At 37.7% G+C, this 20,473-nt stretch overlaps 1 protein-coding gene across 1 annotated transcript in view; it reads right to left on the bottom strand.

Annotated features, from left to right (window-relative positions):
- Positions 1 to 20,473, bottom strand: part of lgr4 (leucine-rich repeat containing G protein-coupled receptor 4) — a 52,060-nt gene that overhangs the window by 19,812 nt on the left and 11,775 nt on the right. Inside the window, exons 2-3 of the mRNA XM_028438725.1 lie at positions 11,559 to 11,630; positions 694 to 765 (exon numbers count right to left, since the gene is read on the bottom strand). Of these exons, the coding sequence (XP_028294526.1) occupies positions 694 to 765; positions 11,559 to 11,630 (144 nt within the window). The remainder of the gene's footprint in view (positions 1 to 693; positions 766 to 11,558; positions 11,631 to 20,473) is intronic.

Below are 20,473 nucleotides of genomic sequence, written 5' to 3'. Positions count from 1 at the left end.
GCGTATGATTGAGAGGGAGATTTTTAGTCTTGTTGTTGTTGATGTAATGTGTTTGTTGATGATTTTAAATGTTTTTTTTGGTTTTTTTTTGTTGCCGACTTTCATGTTCTTATTGATTTAAAACTGTTGCACTTTTTGATCATGTAAAGCACATTGAGTTGCCTTGTGTATGAAATGCGCTATACAAATACATTTGCCTTGCCTTGCCTTGTAGTAAAGTTATCTTTATCAGTTTGGTATCCATGACCTCAGCTAAAGATCAATTGGACTTTGAACTTTAAACAAGGCGCACCAGAGAAAAAAACAAAAACACAGGGCCGTTCTTTGTGTGCCGCTCAGCGTGCCCAAGTCCATGCAAGTAAAGTATGGCGTGCTACCCAGTGTAAAGATGTGTCACTCATTTTTAAACACAGGTTGTATACAAAGCTCTGTAGGAGGTTTTCACAGACAAGCAGAGCAGGATGAAAAACTGCATTTTGTCTTTTCCAAGAGAAGGTCAAGGTTGGCATTGAAGTGAAAGCACGGGAATGTTACCACAAATTGCAATATTTACTTTCTGCCAGCATGTGGAAAACTTTGCATTGTCATCACAATTAAGTGCTGTGTTTGTGTGTGTGTGTGTGTGTGTGTGTGTGTGTGGGTGTGTGTGTGTGTGTGTGTGTGTTGACATTGGCATTTAGCTTGTGTACTTACAGGACTTTGAGCTGATGGAGTCCAGACAAGGCTTCAGGGTGGATGAATGACAGGTCGTTCCCTGCAAGCCGTCTAGGAGAGAATCAAGACAAATGCATTGTTTTACTTGTTGTCAAAAACACACAAGTAAAAAACAAAAACAAAACAAGCGTTACAGCATTTTTTTTTTTATCATTATAATCATTTAGGGTGAATTGAATAACATTTTTGCTCTTATTCCACTCTTTAACAATATCATATAGTTTTCTAGCTATTAGCTCGGTCAAAAAAAACAGTCGGACAATTATGATATGAATATTTGATGGCTAGTGAGAAAGCATAGACAATGTAATGACAGCTTTTCGCTCAGACGACAATCAAACAATGGGGCTAAGTATTTATTAACGGCACAGGTAGGCCTGCACGATTTCAGCCAAAACAATAGTCATATTGTGATAAATATTGTAATAATGATTATAATCACAATTATTTATCGTGTTAGGGAAAAATCTGTTTTCCTTTTGCACTACTTTAAAAAAAAACACAATATATTAATAGTATACAGTGTAAAATGAAGCTTTAAATACAAAATATACCCCAAAAAACAAGATTTTAAAATGTACCAAGGGTTAACTGAATAAATAGAATATTGCAGAGTGCTTTCACGAAATGCAACTCATTGGAAACAATTACAGCTCACAGCTCTGATCAATCCACCAAATGACTCAAAGCTTCCGCTGACTAATGGTTGAAAAAGTGCCTGATTTGATATGCAGCAGAGCACACATTTTAAATGCCGACGATTAGGTTAACTTAATCGTGACAACCGAAATCGTGATCACGAGTAAAATTTGATTAATTGTGCAGCCCTTTGCATGCACAGGGTATATTTTTTACATTAACCACAACACAGCAACAAAAACTATGGATGGTTTGATGTAAATAACATCAAAACTAAAACAAAAGTGCATGAGTACTAGGACTGTTTGTCATGTGGTGCGTGGTGATGGATGGCATTAATGCAGAGGAGGAGGCAGGAGTAGTTACAAATTAAAGTCCATTTATTGGCTAAATTAAAAGCGGCAAAATACAAAATAAAGACAATCGAGGGCACTGAGAAAAAACCGATACAGAGATACAACGATCCAGCAAACACACTGTGTCCAAACACTACTTTAAATAATGAGGGGAGGTAATTAAGACATGAGGAACACCTTAATGCAAACAAAAAGGTTGATCACTCACTCAGCACATACACACTGACAAGACAGGGCGTGACACTAAACATGCCCACTGGGAAATAACCTGAACACTTACCCACTGACAAAATATAATTACAAAGCAAATACAAGTTCAACAGATAAAGAAACCCACCAAGATTTGATCTTGAGACCGTTTGAGGAATAAAGCTATTTATTCTGATGCACCACAGAATCAACTACACATAACAAAATACAACCTGCATTCCAGATCGTGACATCTTGCGTTAATATAGGGACAAATGGTATTGATATTTGGCTGGTAAAAATATCCAATAATCATTACTTGTGTAAAATAAGAAAAAAAACTTCAACGTACATTATGTAAAACATGTCAAAATGATTCCCGACAACAGTTTTTAAACAAAACAATGAAGATACTTGCAGCCTATCCCACTTTAAACAGTTACTACCAATTAAACTTTTGTATTAGAGTTGCAAAAACTATTTTTACAAGATCCAATCATTCTGTGACATAGTTATAATGTGTATGTGTTATTGTTTGATCATTTTGCCTTGGAATCTCAAGCTGCATGTGTTTTATCATCAAAACGACCAAAGTATATCATTAACTAGTTTGATTCGGTTCATACGCATTGGCACACTTACCACAACTGTGTCGTGTGTCTGACCAAATAAGAATTTAGTCATTTCATCAGAAAATTGATTTAATAAAAGACTCTGGTGTCCTCATGGACCTTATGTGAACTAGATTAGAAAAATAATTGGAACGGTACTGTATATCAATCCTTAGGAATAACGATAATGTATTATTGACTGCTGACAAAGGGTAACCTATACCTGACAAGGATTTTTTTTTTCCAACAATATATTATTCATTTTGAATTCTTAAACTAATAAACATACAAAATTAAAACAAATCTATTCTAAAATGTATCTTTATAAGAACAGAAAAAGGAGATTATATCGCAGTCTGTGTATAGGATGTCTATAGGTTGATCAAGGAGGAAAAGCCTGTTATTTTATCGGTTAATTACATCATCAGAATAGTAGATAGTTCATTTTAAAGCAAGTATCACCAAGCCTTAAGGTGTGAAATTGTAGCCTGTTGCCACATGGTTTGACAAGAGCAAGAGATTAGAGGTCTTCCTGGAAATCCCTCTCTACGCTGCCTTTCCCAGCACTCCAACAGTACCACAGTCTACTCTTTTAGAGAATGAGAAGTGACACATCATATAGCACAAGCTGGAGATGAATGTAAGCATTATATTTCCTTTTACAGTCTAGCCATGTAACATTCATCATAAAACATCTGCTTTAGCCACTGCATAAATTACTTTAGGCCGTGGGGACTCTACCCTTTCCTGTTGGGAACAGGAAGTGTATAGGAAGCAGGGGCGTAAATAAGCCTGGGACTCACTGACTGGGACATGCGGAGCCCAAGTGCTCTATCTCGCCTGAGAGATTAGCGACAGATTTATCACAGTGCAACATGAGTCTGGCCAGGCCCAGTTCCAAGCAATGAGAGCTGCGGGTGTGAGCCTGAGAAAGGGGGCCGTCTGTGTGTGTAGACCACTTAAAGCTGGGGTTCTGGTGGCATGCTATAAATTTTTCTGCATGAGAGAACCAGTTCATTGTAAGGTGATTCAGTAGCATAAAATATTTTGGGTTGTTTTGTAGCTTGACTTCATTTGAGTGGTGACCCAAATATGAACCCTGAAAAAATATTATTATCTAAACGTTGTCATTGACAGAAGTGTAAAGAGTACTGATATATTCTACTCAAGTACAAGTACTGTTAGTTGATTGACATACAAGTGAGTCATACATAAAATACTCAAGTACAAGTAAAAAGTAGCTCAATTAAATAGTACTTAAAGTAAAATTTACTAGTTACTTTCATCCCCCACATTTAGTTTTGGTCATAAATCTTGCCACGGTTCCCTTACATACAGTAAACATTTCATGTATAAACGTGAAAAGGAAGAGACCAAATCTTGCTCAATTGGAATCTAATAAAACCATCTGTATAAAATAAAAGGTTTGTCAAAAAGTACAATTCATTTTTAAAATAAAATAACACTAATAAATTCAATTCAAAGGAAAAAAAAGAAGTATCAGGCTCTAAGCAAATGTGCCACGTAGGTAACAACAAAATAGGTAGAAAACCCAACCTGAACCCAAGAAAGTGGTAAAACAACCAGCGTTCAGTGTTGTTTTGGTGTTACGTTTAATCTGATTGGTCGGCTATTATATGATGCATTTGATTGTTGTCGTCTCATTTCATTTTTTGTAGTTTCACAATGTCCATTGATCATGTTAAAACAAAAAAAAATATAATCTACTCAGTAATGGTTGGGTGTAGAAATGCAACAAATTACTTCACTTCTTTTAAAACGTACTCAGGTGACCGTGGTAGATGGGTCGTCCTCTGATCGAGAGGCTGGGGGTTCGATCCCGGTCTATACCGATCTATGTGTTGAAGTGTCCTTGGGCAAGACACTGAACCCCAAGTTGCTCCCAGTGGTTGATTAGCGCCTTGCATGGCAGCTCTGTCCCATTGGTGTGTGAATGTGAGTGTGAATGAGCTGATATGTAAAGCACTTTGTGACCTCTGTCTGTGAAAGGTGCTATAGAAATAAATATTACTTACTTACTCAGGTACAAGTAAAATTACTGATGTAGAAATATACTCAAAAAAGTACAAGTACCCATAAAAGCAACTCAATTACAGAAACGTGAGTACTTGTAATCCATTACTTTTACCTCTGGTCATCAATATAAGAAAACAAAGATTTTCAACCACTGTGTTGTGACAAAGAGTTAATCAGTGCCCATTGAAACTGGACAATTTGGCTTACTGCTGTAGGTTTATAGGTCTCTATGTCTTCAATGTACACAGTGACTAGTGAGGCTAAGAAGAACTCCTTCAGTTAGTTGGTGGCATTCTGTAAATGTTTTATCTGATGGTGAAAGAGTAAAATATTTGACCACAACTCTCTGTAAACTAGCCAGTGGTTAACATTAAGAAAATACAAATACAAATAAAGCTCTTGCAAGTATACAACTATAACTGTTATGTTACCTCAAAGTGTTGCTGTAAAGCTTTCAATGTACATCCATTTTAATTCATTTTTTTTTTATTTCAAATCATTCCTAAAAATCTAAATACCTGTATGTTCATTAGATTTTGGGTTAGACTGTGCATGGACAAATAAATAAAGGCCAGAAAAAGACATAACCTCCTTGGCGGAGGTAATAATTATACGATTTAGGTCATAGAAAGACTGGACACGAGTTGCCACCCTGCAAAATGAGTAACACCAACAATCACTCAAGTATTCTCACGTATCATCACAATGTAAGGCTGTACGATTTCAGCTCAAAACAAAATCTTGATTTTTTTACTTTGAAAACTATATTTTCAATTTCGTTTTTTTTTTTTCTGTTAAAAAAAAGACACTGGATTAAATTATTTAAATTATTTTCTTTTAATTAACTAATTTCCATATTGGGAATAAAGTGCAACTGCAAAGTTTTTACAAAGAATGTTAAATCCCCTGTGGAATTGATAAAATAACAACCTGCACAACCAAAAAGGAATCCCTTGGGATTTTTAAAACAAAAAACTTATGTTAGAAAACAGATAACATTATAGAACCTCACACAAAATTCACAATTAAAAAGAAGAGGTTGTAGCAGGGGTCCATAACTTTTAAAAATAAATAATCCAATTTCAATTTTATATTGATTAATCGTGCAGCCTTATCACAATGGATGAGGGAGTTACAGGGAACCCAACATATGTGTTCTCAGTCTGTGGAAATACGTGAATTAAACCTGTGCATGCTTGGGTTGAAAACTTTGAATATAACATATTCCAGGCCCTAATATGAATCAAGTGCCGGTATATTCCCTAATCGTAAGCCAACATTGTGCACCAGTGAAACAGCAGGTTAGGCTCCTGCAGTTACAAAAAGGTATGAATTGTAAAACTCTGGAATCAACCCTCGTAGTGCTACCTACTCCCATGTATGTAAATATTATAAGCAGAATGCTTGAGGTAATAGTCATCAAGGATCAAGTCAAAGAAGCAATTTTTGGATCAGATTTTTGAACCAACTCATTAAAATCTTACAGTTTTACAGCAGACATTTGATGATCTCCAACATCACAATAGCATCCCATTAAAAAATTATAATTCCTCTGGTACAAACTTACTTATTTAATTGTGACATTTGAATTCTATGAGTCTCCAGTTCATTCCCGACAGGATGTGAACTACGTAGGTAAATCAATGTCACCATCTTCGTGAGAACCCTTACGACACCAAACCTGAACCAACTGTCAAAAACCTCTAATCACCACTTGCACACACAAATTGACAAATCATTCAGATATTTTTTCTGGTTTCAAAACATGATGAGCTTCTCCTCCTCCTAACATCTTTCAGCAGATTCAGTACATGTCCCCCCGGGCTGTTCATGCGTCTCCCTGAGAAAAGACTAAATCCACTTCTTGTGCAGCACCACACCCACGGGTCCAACACTTTCCACAGAAACAAAAAACAACACCACACGGCGGTTCCCTTAATGATGATATTTAAAAAAAAAAAAACATCCTGAATTTAAAATTGTAAGAGAAGGGTTAACATAACAAGGCCCCTTACTTACAAGCTTGTACACATCATATAGTACACCTTTCTGTACCACAAAATGCTTGTGAAATAACAAATGTTTAAGTTTTTTAATCAGTGTGGGTGTGAACTAATCACACTAATCACTTCCCCTTAACGTTTAAGTTGTGGCTTGGCTTTTGAAATCAAGCTGCTGAAACCCTTCTAGTTACTTTGTGTGTAAAAAAAGGTAAAATATAGACTGTGTTTGAAATCGCATACTAACGTACTACTCGTACTAAGTCTGACGTCAAAATGAGTATGTAGTGCGTTCACATTAGGTAGTTTGCAAAGATTGAGTACGCATGAAATACCCGGATGTATATTATATTGGGACATTTCCGAAGTATGCACGGTGGACAAACTAATTATACTCAAACGCCCCATGATGCATTGTGAGTAGAAGATACAATCGTCCTGGGACCGGTGTCATGGTCTGAGTTCACGTCGTACTGAGATTGTATATGCGCATATACGCGCACATGCGCACTACTGAAAAATGAATTTTTAAAGAAAAATGTATTCATTTTGTTTTCAAATCGAAAGGACACGTGTTTTATTTGTTTATCGGATTATGTCAGGGGTAGTTTAGGGTTATAATCTCAGTACAGAGGTAAACTCAGACCGTGACGCCGGCTTTAAGCTAAAACTCAAACATCCCCTTTTCAAAACAAAAACATGTCTTCTTCCTATTTTTCTTCAAGGCAGTGGCTATCCGTACGATTGCCATATCAATACTGACATTGTATCTGTACGCAGCGCCATTCATTGGCCAGTTTAGGTCAAGTGATAGGTCAGTCATTGGCCAGTTTAGGTCACGTGACTGAGACTAAACCTAACCGTAAACCTAACCCTAAAAATTGTTGCGATATAGGGTTATAACCTAACCCTAAGACTCTACGTACGTGTACTTCAGTAAACGTACCAATAGCACCGGGGGTTGTCCGTACGGCAACTGTACAAATAGACACTTTCTTTTTTTAACCCTTGTTTTGAAGTTTCCAGAAAGTTCTGTCAGTAACACAATGACGGGTCTCCAAAAATCTCTGAAATGTCGGCATGAAATGTTTTTTCCACAAGTTTTACGGCTCAAATGAAGACATGTTGATATTCTACTTGGTCACTTTCTGACCTAAAATGTTTTCAGAACTTTCAAAGGTGGCAAATAAACAGCGATATTTTGCATCAGAGTGCTTCCGCTTTTGTTATTGTAGGTTTGAAATACATCTTGAGAAACATGGAAGTACCATACTAGTCATGCTAATAGTATATAGTAGAAAGTACATACTCATTGAGTGTTTAGTGTATAGTACGTTAGTATGTGATTTTGAACACAGCCTTGTTAGTAAATACAAACCATTAAAATCTCATCCACTTCAACAATCTTCCACATTGCCAGTCCACTAAGGTAGATGTACAATAGTACATTCACTCTGGCAGTCAATTTCGAAACACCCGTTACCCTTTTTTTCCCCAACTTTTAAGGACAACAAACTTGAGACTGAGAAACTGGAAGCCTTTGGGTCTAAACTTCATTCATATCAATATTTATTATCAATATGTATTATCCCAATGTAGCCTCAGAATTCAATAAGGGTCACCTACCTCTTAGGCAATGTCATAACTCATCACTTTGCTCAAAAAAATTGTTGTTTGTTGGCATAGAATGATAAATAAACCCGTGTATTAAAAATTCAACAACACTTCAACATTTTGGTTTCTTTCTGACTGGATTCTACTCCATAGTAATATCAGTTGAGGCTTCACATTCACAAAAACCAAACGATTGCTGAATGACAATGTTTGCCCTTGGGAAACATTCAGAAAATGAATGAATAAACAAACCACTAATAATGACATCAAAGGACCACTCCTCAATCCATAACTCGGCATGAACGATTATTTTTTTTTATCATAATAATTAAACTGTTAACAAAAGAACATGACTAGACCTAAAATGCCGACTATATGTGTAAAACTCATGGTATTCAAAGAGCAATCATTAACATCCAAACATGTCATGCGCTGCTACAAACCTGTAAGCCATGTATTTAATACCTGGGAGACTCATTTTTATGAATTTTAAACAGTTGTCAGAAACTTACCAGAATAATAATATGGGGAGTGCTCTGTGGCTTGGCCCATGCTAAACGGATTACATTCAAAAGGTTTATCTGAGGTGAGTGTGAATGTTTTCTACATGTTAATATATCCCTACGTGCTGCAATGTAGCCGACCTAGTAATTGCGAACTCCTCAACATGAGCACAAACTTGGAAAACACATAAATCGTTATTCATTATTTTGTATAAACTCATTTGCTCTCATTTATCAACCGTTTGTACGTTCAGGTCTGAGCGTACGACGTGCGTACGACCAAATTCGCGCTACGAACAGGTTTCACGTCTCGTCTGACTTCGTGTACGCAAATCTGAGTGTGTGGATTTGTGGTTCAGTACAGCAAAATGAAGCATTAAATGAGCCTCAACTGTCATTTAAACATAAGCAGACAGATCAAAATGGAATATTAAAACAAAATTCAAATTTTTTTAACGCTTTTAGGTTTGTGGATGAGTAACATTTTATTTAACCATCATTTGCCTCAGCCCGCTGCACTGCCTCCATTATTCTCTTCCACAGAGCATTTAAAATGAGCTCTCTTAATTCCAGTTTTCACACTACAGGAAAGCAAATCTTTGTTTTTCTTCATCTTAGCTGTGAGGATGCCGATTTTCATCTTGGAAACGTTTATTTCTTTGCCAGTGCTTGTTTAACTTCAATGGGCGGGGTCTCTGAACCAGGAATATTTGAGCGCACAATATGTTAATGACAATCAAATTCAGCCGCTGCATTCATCAACACCCGATCATTGGTGCGCTGGGATTGGTCAAATATGAATGTTTCAAAGGTCCCACATTGGTGCTGTCGTACGACACAATGTGCATTCAGATTTACACGCAAGGTTGATAAATGAGGGCCAATAATTGTAGGGGTGAGTATTGGCAAAGATGTTGCAATACAATTTGTATCACGATACATGGGTCACAATACAATATTCTCACAATATCACGATATATCGGGATATTCTACCCAGTTATTATCAAAATTAAACGTAGAGATGAAAAATCAAGTTGCTGTGTGTTCATCAGAAGATAGAGATCATTCCAAGGACAAATTGAGTCAAAACTATTTGCTCCTATTTATTATTAGTGTTTTTGCACATTTTCACTGAAAAAAAGAAAATGCCGTTTTACACAGTGCCATCATAAAATAAAGTGCAACAAGTAACCATTGCGACACATTGAAAGCATTGTAACCACTGTAAGTGAGAACATAAAGGATGAAGTACTATGAGTTACTGACAATGCACAAAAATAAGTAAAAATGTCTCCTATTATGTATGCCTGTGCATACATAATACATGTGTGCCCTATGTCACTGAACACACTGACCTGAAAAAAAAAAAAATTATATATTTCAAATCGATATAAAAAAAATCCAGTTAAAATCGGCACTTATTTTTTACACCCCTACCAATAAGTGTACCCGCAGTTTTTTTGTGTGAGGTGATTACCAGTACATGCTCTACCTTCATTTTTTTTACTTATTTCACATTACAAAAAAGTTACTAAGTCATTTGTGAATAAATAAATAAAACAGTACAGTTCAAATAGTGCGTTAAAAATTAAACCGACATAAGCCTGACATTAAAACTTCCAGTGAGATCACTGATACTTTAAATCCCTCAATCAACAACATGGATTAGGTCAACCTGGATGACAACATTTCCCTGCTGGGATATAAAGAGCCCATCAATCACAGGTTTCTTTTCAAAGTATAAACAAACTCCTAAGGAGACAAAATACCTCTGTCATCACGTCTGCTGAGCTTTGTAGTGTCTTTGGCAAGAGAGAAAAAGAGTGGAGGAGATTGCGTGACTAAGGAGGGAGGACACCACCCTTGTCTCTATTCCTGTCCTGTATGATGATGGTTAGCCCCCCCCCCCCATCATATCTGTCTCTGTCAGCTCTTACACTCCCTGCTCTACCCTCAGGGCTCGTGGCCCTTGTTCACCAACACCAGGAGCAAAAATGTCCACCTGACAAAGGTCGGCCCAGATGGTCCAACTGATTTGTTCCCAGAAAGAAAAGAAAAGGCAAAACAAACACACAAATGAGCTGAGGGGCTAACGTCAGCCCAAAAATCTTTCTCAAACAAAAAAAAAAATGGACCTCATTGACGGTCCATCAGTTTTGATAATCTCACTCGAGAAAGAAGAATAACAACACTGGCTGTTTTCTGTTTTTTTTGTTTTTTTGCGTCATTGCCATGGAAACCATTGTTTTGCACTCTTCCTTCCTGCCTTGCATTCCTACACACTATGTGATGAAAAGTAAATTGCCTTTCAACAAAGCAGATTGAAGTGGTGTGTGGAGAAGCAGAGGGTGAAGATTCGGGGGACGGCTGGGGAGACGAACAGAAAAAAAAAAAGTGCAGCTGAACTCGCTGCAGTTTGTACACTCAGGGATCTTTCTGCAGTCACAAAGCTGCAGGTTACCTGGTATCAGGTAGACTGATTTTTATCAGTGACTCCTAGAGGCCCCTGAGCCAGACAGTCAAGTATTTAAAGAGCAAGGAAATAAATAACACCCACCAAGATTAAACGTTCACAACCTCACAAAGAGTGTAGTGGCGTTTGCGGACACACTGATGAGCATGCTAGAGCACCTCGCTTTAATTGCTGCACCTTTTCCTAACTGCTGAGTTGAGTTCATGAATGGTGAGTGATTAGTTGCTTCAGTAATGCTATGCTTATATTCTTTAGACATGCATTTCTGTTGTACCTACACAGAGTTTTTACAGCACAAACACAAACCCAGGTGCATATCATAAAGACTGGCCCTCGTGTCAACACCGTACAGGGTAAATACATCATTAGCAAGAGAAGAAGAAGAAGAAGAAGAAGAAAAACAACAAGGGGCAAGTACTCACAGTTCCTCCAGATAGGGGAAGTTCTTGAATACATTTGCTGGGAGTTCAGTAATGTTGTTCATGCTCAGGTCTCTGTGGAAAAAAAGAATGCAGTTAGAAAAAAGTTAAGGATTTTTATTTTCAAAGTAGACAACTGGTAAATTTTGAAATGCAATTTTCAAAGTTATTTCATCATCTTCTAAAATGCTTACAGCTGTATCCATATTGTGTTGTGATTGACAGAAAGTAATAATCATATTTTAACAAGAGCAGATCTGAACGTATCTCAGCCAGAAATACATTACTTTACCAAAGCGATGGTATTCATAAAGGCAACCAGGTGAGGATTATCAAAGAAAAAAGAAAATAAAATGGGAAAAAAACTAAAAATAAATAAATAATATGTAGGATTGACAAGATTGGTTTGGAACGAGTGGAGTGGAAATACAATTTTAATGCACAAAGTCTCCCATAACAGACAAATACGCATTCTTTAAAGGCATTGGCTATCCGTACAATTGCTGTATCAATATACTGACATTCTATCCATACACAGCGCCCCTCATTGGCCAGTTTAGGTCACGTGACTATGACTAAACCTTACCCTAAACCTAACCCTAACCTTAAAAATTGTTGCGATATTGGGTTATAACCTAAACCTAAAGTTAACCCTAAGACGCTACGTACATGTACTTTGGCAACCGTACCAATAGCATCAGGAGCTGTATGTACGGCAACCGTACGAATAGACACTTTCTTCTTTAAAAAGGTCTTTAAATGTACAAAAGGGCTTTATTCTCCACATGTTGCTGCTGTGTCGACACCTTGCTTCCACTTGTCTCCAGTCATTTTGAAAACATAAAACCATTTTTTTTTTAGTATAATGTATAATAAAGTGGGGGATTTCTCCATGCTTTTTAAAAGAAACAAATAATTTGCACAGCAGTGCAAACAAATAATCATAATCATGCACTAAGAAAATTAAGACAATATAAATAACTGTGATATGAACAGTGAAAACAGAGTGGCTGCATGTGTTATCTGTCTGCTGTAGGTTTCACTGGGCCTGCATGAGTTTAACCTTGAATAAGACGTTCTCTTTAGCCGCAGGGATCTTCATTTTTCAAATCAACATGTTAAGATGGGCATGCAGCAACATGACAAATATGCACACAGACCTTGATTTGCTTCCTCACTAAAGCTCATGTAAGCACACAGTATGTGTGTACATTTTCTTTATGATGATCATTTTGTAAACACACCTTACAAAATGTAGTTCACTGTTTTGAAAACCCATTTAGATTTTTACAACTAGTCGTGAAAAATATAATCGTGATTTAAAGGGAACAAAGCCTATAGGCTACAGTGGAAGAGATAGTATATGTAAAGCTGAGAAAACATATGTGACTTAAAGGGTATCTGTAGTAAAAGTGTATATAACAAAAATGTGTTTAATGTATTGCCAATAAACAAAATAAGTGCACCCTTTAAAAACAAAAAAACAACACATTAAAATGACTTTTTAGAACGATTTTATATCTTGGGGCATAAACTAGGGAAAGCTGCCATTTTGGACAGGATATGACGCACTTTCGTTGATCGGCCTAGCCTGTCGCTTTAAATAAATGGTGCATTTTGGGAGGTAAAGGCGTAACAGGTCTGTTTACATTATGGGAAGTGTAGTTTTTCTGTTTGCTCTCGGCACGAAGCAGCCGTGTGTAACCTCTCCCTCAGTGATAAAGTACAACATCCAGGTTGTAGCTTAGCAACTATCTGCTTCTAGTATGCCTTCCTACACCCACTCAGCATGCAGAATTAGCCAAATGGACACGTAGCTGTTGTTATCAGCAAAAACGAGCCATGGCTGATGAGTCTTGGAAGTTCAAAAATATGGCTGGCAACTGTGATGAAAGCTGTGTGAAAGGATATCTGTTCATTGATGGGATGATGGACCAGTACCTGAACAGGCAAGTCCTCCTGACAAAGTTCATCATTTAGCCACAAGGAACAATCTGGCGGGGATGCGGTTATTGACATGACGGCCGCCCATCGTCTCCCGTAATAGTAGTGCTCTGAACAAGTACGTTAACAAGCTGCATTGTGAAGTTCTGATTTCAGACGTAACTTTGGCTTCGTGCCCATTAGCTTAGCCAACAGACACTTGAAGCGGTCCTCTCAATATCACCAAATTTCGTCCGAACGGAAACGTTTTAAGCGTGTATCCCGTACCGACATTATGGAGCAAACGTCTGGCTAACTCTAACTTTGTGTTGTTATTTGATAGCGTTATTGAGAAGCAAAATAAATGTTTCTGCTGGGTTTTTCCCCTTGTTGTTACAGCAACCATTGGCTTTACACTCCTCCATTGTTCATACAGACCAACAGAAACACTATTGCCCAGAAACAGCTAACTGAAATCAACAAAAGTGTGTCAAATACTTACCAAAATGGCTGTATAAAATTGTTCTAAAAGGTTAGTTTGATGTTTGTTTGCTTTTTAAAGGTGCACATGTTTTGTTTATTGGCATTGGTAATATCTTAAACACATTTTTTGTTATATACAGTTCCACTACAGGTACCCCTCATTCTCCTTTACTCTCCAATTGGCCATCTTGGATTTTACTTCCAGATCTTTCTCGGACCTTGTGTGTGGGCCCCCAAATTCTACAAGGATCATATTGCTCCTCCTCTACAGCCCAAACACACACACACACACACACACACACACACACACACACACACACACACACACACACACACACACACACACACACACACACACACACACACACACACACACACACACACACACACACACACACACACACACACACACACACACACGGGGCCAGAGAGAGCCGTGATCATCCCTGTGACCCAAGTCCCATCTGCACCCACCTGGTAATTCCATTACCACATATGCTGTGCGGATATACCAACACCTCCCTTAATGCACACCCACTCTTTTTAGACTTTCCTTGTTCTTTGGTGTCCTTGATTATGTTTTGTAGCCACAATTGCAGACCACCGCTGGTGGTCAGATGGATACATCCCTAACCACATTGTAAACCACTGGGCTTAGTGCTGGTATAAAAACCACATGCTAGGCTGGGAGCAGCCTGTATGACACCATTACACATCCTCACTTCATGTCTGGCTGCTTTACTCATCAAGGTCCTGGCCTGTCCCTGATAAGATGGACTGAGGACAGTAAAAATGCAACTGTGATTAATGATGACGGGCCTAAACGCTTCAACAAACAGGTATCTCTAAATTCCAATCCCAAGTGCCATGTGGCTTCATTTCAGCAGAGAGGAAGCAGATATTCTCAGTAGAGGCTAGAAAAATATACCTGCTACTTTCAAGTAAAGACACATTTCAACAGGACGGTCTCTGTCGAGCACACATGTATATTTAGTGACCCAGAAAGTGAGCTCTGTTGAACTTCATTTCTTCAAGCAACTGCAAATAGAGTTGCTAAAAGCAAACCAACTACCAAATAAAGTAACAAACTTTGTTCTTAACTCAAGGACATTCACTGCACTATGTTGGATTATCAAAAATTGCAAAATGACCACACAAAAAAAAACACAGGAAAAAAAACAGATTTTAGGATTAATTAATCATCACACAAATACAATACAAAATGGTGAATGTGTTTTTTTTTTTTGTAGCCCAAAAACTCTAAAACTATCCAATCTTTATTTATGCAGGATCGCTACTTCAATATTTTATTACATTATTATGGTTATGATTTACAGTCCGCATAAACAGGACTGAATCATAACATAACCTAACCACTAGAGCGGACATGGGCTCATCAATAAACGGTCGCATTTACAGACCTTGGAGTCGCTGTTAGCTTACTAATAAACGGGAAGAGATTCGTCAATAAGTGTTGACTAGGTCACTGGGAGTGAGGCCCAAGGCCAAGGCAGGCTGACTTTATAATACTGTATCATGTTTTTCTGCAGTCAGTGCCTTCTCCTCGCTCTTGTCTCTCTTCTCTGTTTCAGGTGTCGTGAAGCTGATGATGGCAGTTCCTGATCTGTGTTTCACGACTCAACTAGTCTGAGACACTCTGATGTTCTATCTCTCTATGCTGTTCTGTTGGTTCTTCTGTCCATTAACCCCAACCAGTCACAGCAGATGGCTGCCACCTCTGAACCTGGTTCTGCTAGAGATTTCTTCCTGTTAAAAGGGAGTTATTTCTTCCCACTGTCGCTAAATGCTTGTTCATGTGGATCTTGTTGGGTTTTTTCTTTCTTATTATGAATTTTATATTTTGATAAGCACATTGAGATGACTTTGTTGTAAATTGCGCTATACAAATACAGTTGAAATAGAAAAAAACAACAAGGAAACAACATGCAAGGAACTGCTTGAGCACATACTACTTTACTTAGACCTGAAAGCTACTTGGCTAAATGTTGCATAACCACATCAAATCCCTGGCTGGAAAAACAAGTGAAAGAATACAAAAAAATTCCCCAGATTTGCCTAAAGAACCATTGATTACTCTAGAATTAAACAAGATAAAACTAAATAAACAAAAAAGAAATAAAGTTATCAACACTGCTGAGGCATCAGTAAACAGACAAAAAACATCAATGATCAGCATCAACCCCATGGACAAGTAGCATGATCCTTCTAGACTTGTGCTGACGATTAATGGCAAAAAACAGAAAGAGGTATTTTAAGTGAATGACCACAAAGCTCCAAACAAAACATTTGTTGATTGTTTTACATTTTGTCTAGTTTTTCAGTCCATCAGCACTTCTCAGTCCTGAGAAATGGAGTTCTGTTAAAACAACAGTTTGACTAATTCTAACTGTTGTTTTAACAGAGAGCCACTTAGATCACTCACTATGCTTGATCAGGTGGGGGGTCGTAGACGGCAATATACTGTAAAGCCAAAAGATGTTACAATCCTCCCATACAATATATTTAAAACTTTCTTCAAGATATTCTGCAAGAATAGTACATTTCAGCACAATTTCAAACAAGCTGTGCATTTAATAATTAATTTTAATAAAAATAAAAAAAAAGTATGTAAAAACAATATATAAAACAAAATCAATTCAACAGATGTGGAATGTAGAAACATAGTCATCCATTGCAAATATAGCACACAAATGACACTGACAAAGTTTGGCCATGTAAAATGAGAACCCTACTATACACAGCGTTTGTGTGTTCTTGTTGTGTCTGATGCAGAATTGGTTACAAACAACACAACAGGAGAAAAGTTTGCTTCAGGGGGCATTTCAAAATTAACAACTGAGTACAATCCACTTCCTGTTTGTTTAGGGCAGTGATGGTGTAAGAGTTTAAGAAGTGGGCTTGTGATCAAAGGGTCACCGGCTTGAATGGGTAGGGTTTCGTAAGTAACTCAAAGTTCTGAGTGAGTTTCATTCAGATACCTGCTTAGTGAAGGTTGTCTAATCTATAGCCATTCTCAATTGAGTAAACATTATTAGGTTTCTCCTGAACACCAGAATCCATCTTGTGCTGATCCAGCCCTTACCTTTCATAAGCGAACCAAATCGGTTCGAACCAATCATGAGGCAGTGTTGTGGTTTAGGGCGGGATATCCGGGTGTGACAAAGGCAGAAGCGTCGAAGCAAAACTGGTGCATGCGCAGTTGTGGGGAGAGGAACTAGCTGGGCTACCACTATTAGCATAGCCCCGAATCAAAACAGAAAGATGTCAACGCCGGAGGATGAACGTGTGGAAGCTGCTATAAACTCAGTTTTAGAAGAATCCAGCATCTCCTTTTTAAAAAGAGCAACAGCGAGAAGAGCTTTGTGCATTTTTGGAGGGTAAAGACGTTGTTGTAGCCATAGCAGCATCTCTGCCGTGTGATTGGCTAAAACAATTCATGGTGGACAGGCGCTTCGTCCAATCAGCTTCAAGCTGTTAATATGGTTCCCTGGTTTCGAAAGGATTCGCCTGACACGAACCCAGATCGATGTGGAGAACTCAAGTTAGAGGGAGGGCTACACATCAATCTGGCTCTTGCCAGGTTACCGGTAGTCATCGCCAGTGGCGGTTTTTGATATGGGCAACATGGTCAGCCGCCCAGGGGGGCAATCTCTTGGGGGCAGCACGAGAAAAAACTTTTATATAGCACTGCTGCGCTGAGACTGAGCTGACTGATCGCATTCATCCTCATAAATTATGAGGATGTGTTTAAAATACACAAACACACCTCGACAGTTAATTGGTTCTCAGTGATCTTCCGCTCCGAGTGAAGAAGTCGGCTCCAATAGTGACTCTTTACACTTGGGCTTTCCTCTCAATTCTCTATTTCTTATACATGCTTCAATCTTTGAAAATAACCGTTTTTTTTTTTTTTATTAGACGTACAGTTTAATTAACACCTGTGTTAATCCTTCCTGGAATGTGTTTCTTCACATCTATGAAGGTGTGCTGTGGTATCTGCTGCAGATATTAACTTAAAATCTGCTTTAAACGTTTAGCAAACAACAGTGTGTAAAATGTTGACAGAAAATGGTTAAACGGAGTCAATAACGATGAGAAGTGGAATGAGGGACATTCCTGAAATTAGAAAAGGTCTCCTTATCTTTTAAGGCTTTTTTTTCTCAGTCTGTGCAGCGTCTGTTTAATATTTCTCCTGAATGCCGTCGTTTCAATTGCCTCTTTCTGGTGATGGATAGGGTTATGTGAATCTCCTTTAGACAAGTTTTGTTTACTTTGATAATATGTTTGACTGTCTGCGGTTGCAGGACTGGTGTTATGTTATAGGTGGGAACCATTTTAACTATTGACCAATGAGTCCCACATGGGGTTCATCAATTTATCTAATCAAACCCACAAATAAATAAATAAATAAATAGTTTTGTCATTTTGTCCTTTACAGCTTTGCAATAAATGTAATTATTATTTAACAAATAATCAGATAAATTGCCATCAAATGTGTCCACACAATTATTGTATTTATTTATTTATTTATTTAACTATTATCCATTTCAATAAAACGTTTTTGGCAAAATAATAATAAAGGACGGGGGGGCAGGGGGTAATTTGTGTCAGAACCGCCACTGGTCATCGCTATATGGGACTGTTAGTAAGGCCTTTTCCCCTTACGGCTCCTCGGTTCTGCCGCCTTAAGAGGGCCGAAAGAAAAGAAAGAAAAATATAGCATCCAGTTAGAATGAAGCAGCTATTTATTTTTGGTTTATACAAATTATTGACTTAAACAGAAAACTTTAAGTTGACTTGCCTTCATTTTAAGTTGCAATAAAGCAAAATATTGATTTGAGAACAATTCAATTATTATGTCCTTGTCTATTAAATCAATCATGTTACTCTTTATTACCTTTATTTCAAAGAACCTAACTCATTTAGGCGTTACCAATTAAAACAGTTCAATTATTTTGGTACAACTATTTTATTTTTTCAGTATATATATATATATATATGAAGGGTAAAGGTTGACTCACCACACAAAAAGATTTCCCTCAGAATAAATTTGTATTACAATGCATGTTTTATTCTTTTTCGCTTCAGGCTTTCGACGCAGCTGCTGGAAAGGGCAGAGAGGTCCCAGAACAGAGCCTTACCACCAAATCAAAAATGCATGCTAAATAAAGCTATTTGACTAAAGTGATCCTGACTGAAATAATAATTGTATTCAACCCCAAACTTTCTTGCTTCCAGGCCTGAACTGAACATTTAAGTTGAAATAATGGTAAAAACTCTGGTATCTTCTGTTTACCTTAGCCGTTGAAGGTAAATTACATGAGACAATGGCCCTTATCAACCGTGCGTTCAACCCTATTCACGCAAACTTTGGCATTTATCAATTCTGATGTGAGTGTACGCTACGATCAGATCTCACGTCAGGTCTGACTTCGTGTAAGCAAATCTGACTGTGTGGATTTGTGGTTAAGCACAACCAAATATGACAGAGTCTGAAAATTAAGTATTAAACAAGCCTCAGCTGTCATTTAAGCATAAGCAGACACACATTCTGAACAGATCAAAATGGATTATTAAAGCAAACTAAACAAAATAAAATGAATTTGAAGTCCAAGTTATTACTGATACCACTTTTTGGTTTTCCTTTCACAGAATACCTAATAACTCCGCTAATTAACTCTGCTACCGAGCTGGAGCACATAGGTTCACCCAGTGTCCACCCGTACATGGGACATGCTGTTATGCTCTTTCTCAGAGAATGAGGTCCTATTTCCTCCATACAGCACATCACTGGGGTCTGTACGGAGGAAACAGGACCTCATTCATGCTTTTAATTGTAAATAATTCCTTAAACTTTTACAAATGCGCTGCAGTAATTGGTAAAGTGATGAATTATAGGTGAAATTTAGAGGCGTCCCAATCTGATACTGATATCAAATATTGGTCTGATATCAGCCAGAAAACAAATGTCAGATATTATCGGACGGCATCTAAAATCACAGATAGGCGCTCCGATAAAATTTTCCGCTCCAGCACTTCTACCCATAGGTGACTGTGGTTCACACTCCAATAAAGTAACCTACTGTTGCTGACTATTGTTCTCTGTTTGAGTAACATCAACTGATCAACATTCCACACTACAAAATAAGTAAGAAAAATATGTATAATTCGTGCTGATATTGTATCGGATCAATATCAGTACCGGCCGATACGCAAGGCTGCAATATTGGTACCATATCGGAAGTGAAAAAGTAATTTTTAAATCCTTTTTTAAGCATTTTCATTGTTAATTTCTTTCAATGTGATATTTAATGCCTAAAGCATGCAGACTAAGGCTGGTATAAACGTCATTTCCGTGTGTGTCTCCAGGATCTCTGTTCTGAAGTTGCTTGCAGCGCACACAGGGGGGCAGATGTCACTTGCTCAGTAGCTGATCCTCTTCCACAGAGTGATTAAATGTGATTCTTTAATTCTAGTTTTCACATTGTCAA

This window comes from Gouania willdenowi, chromosome 3, assembly GCF_900634775.1.
Source record: "Gouania willdenowi chromosome 3, fGouWil2.1, whole genome shotgun sequence".
Lineage (NCBI taxonomy): Eukaryota > Metazoa > Chordata > Actinopteri > Blenniiformes > Gobiesocidae > Gouania > Gouania willdenowi.
This window is presented reverse-complemented; position numbering and strand designations above follow the sequence as displayed.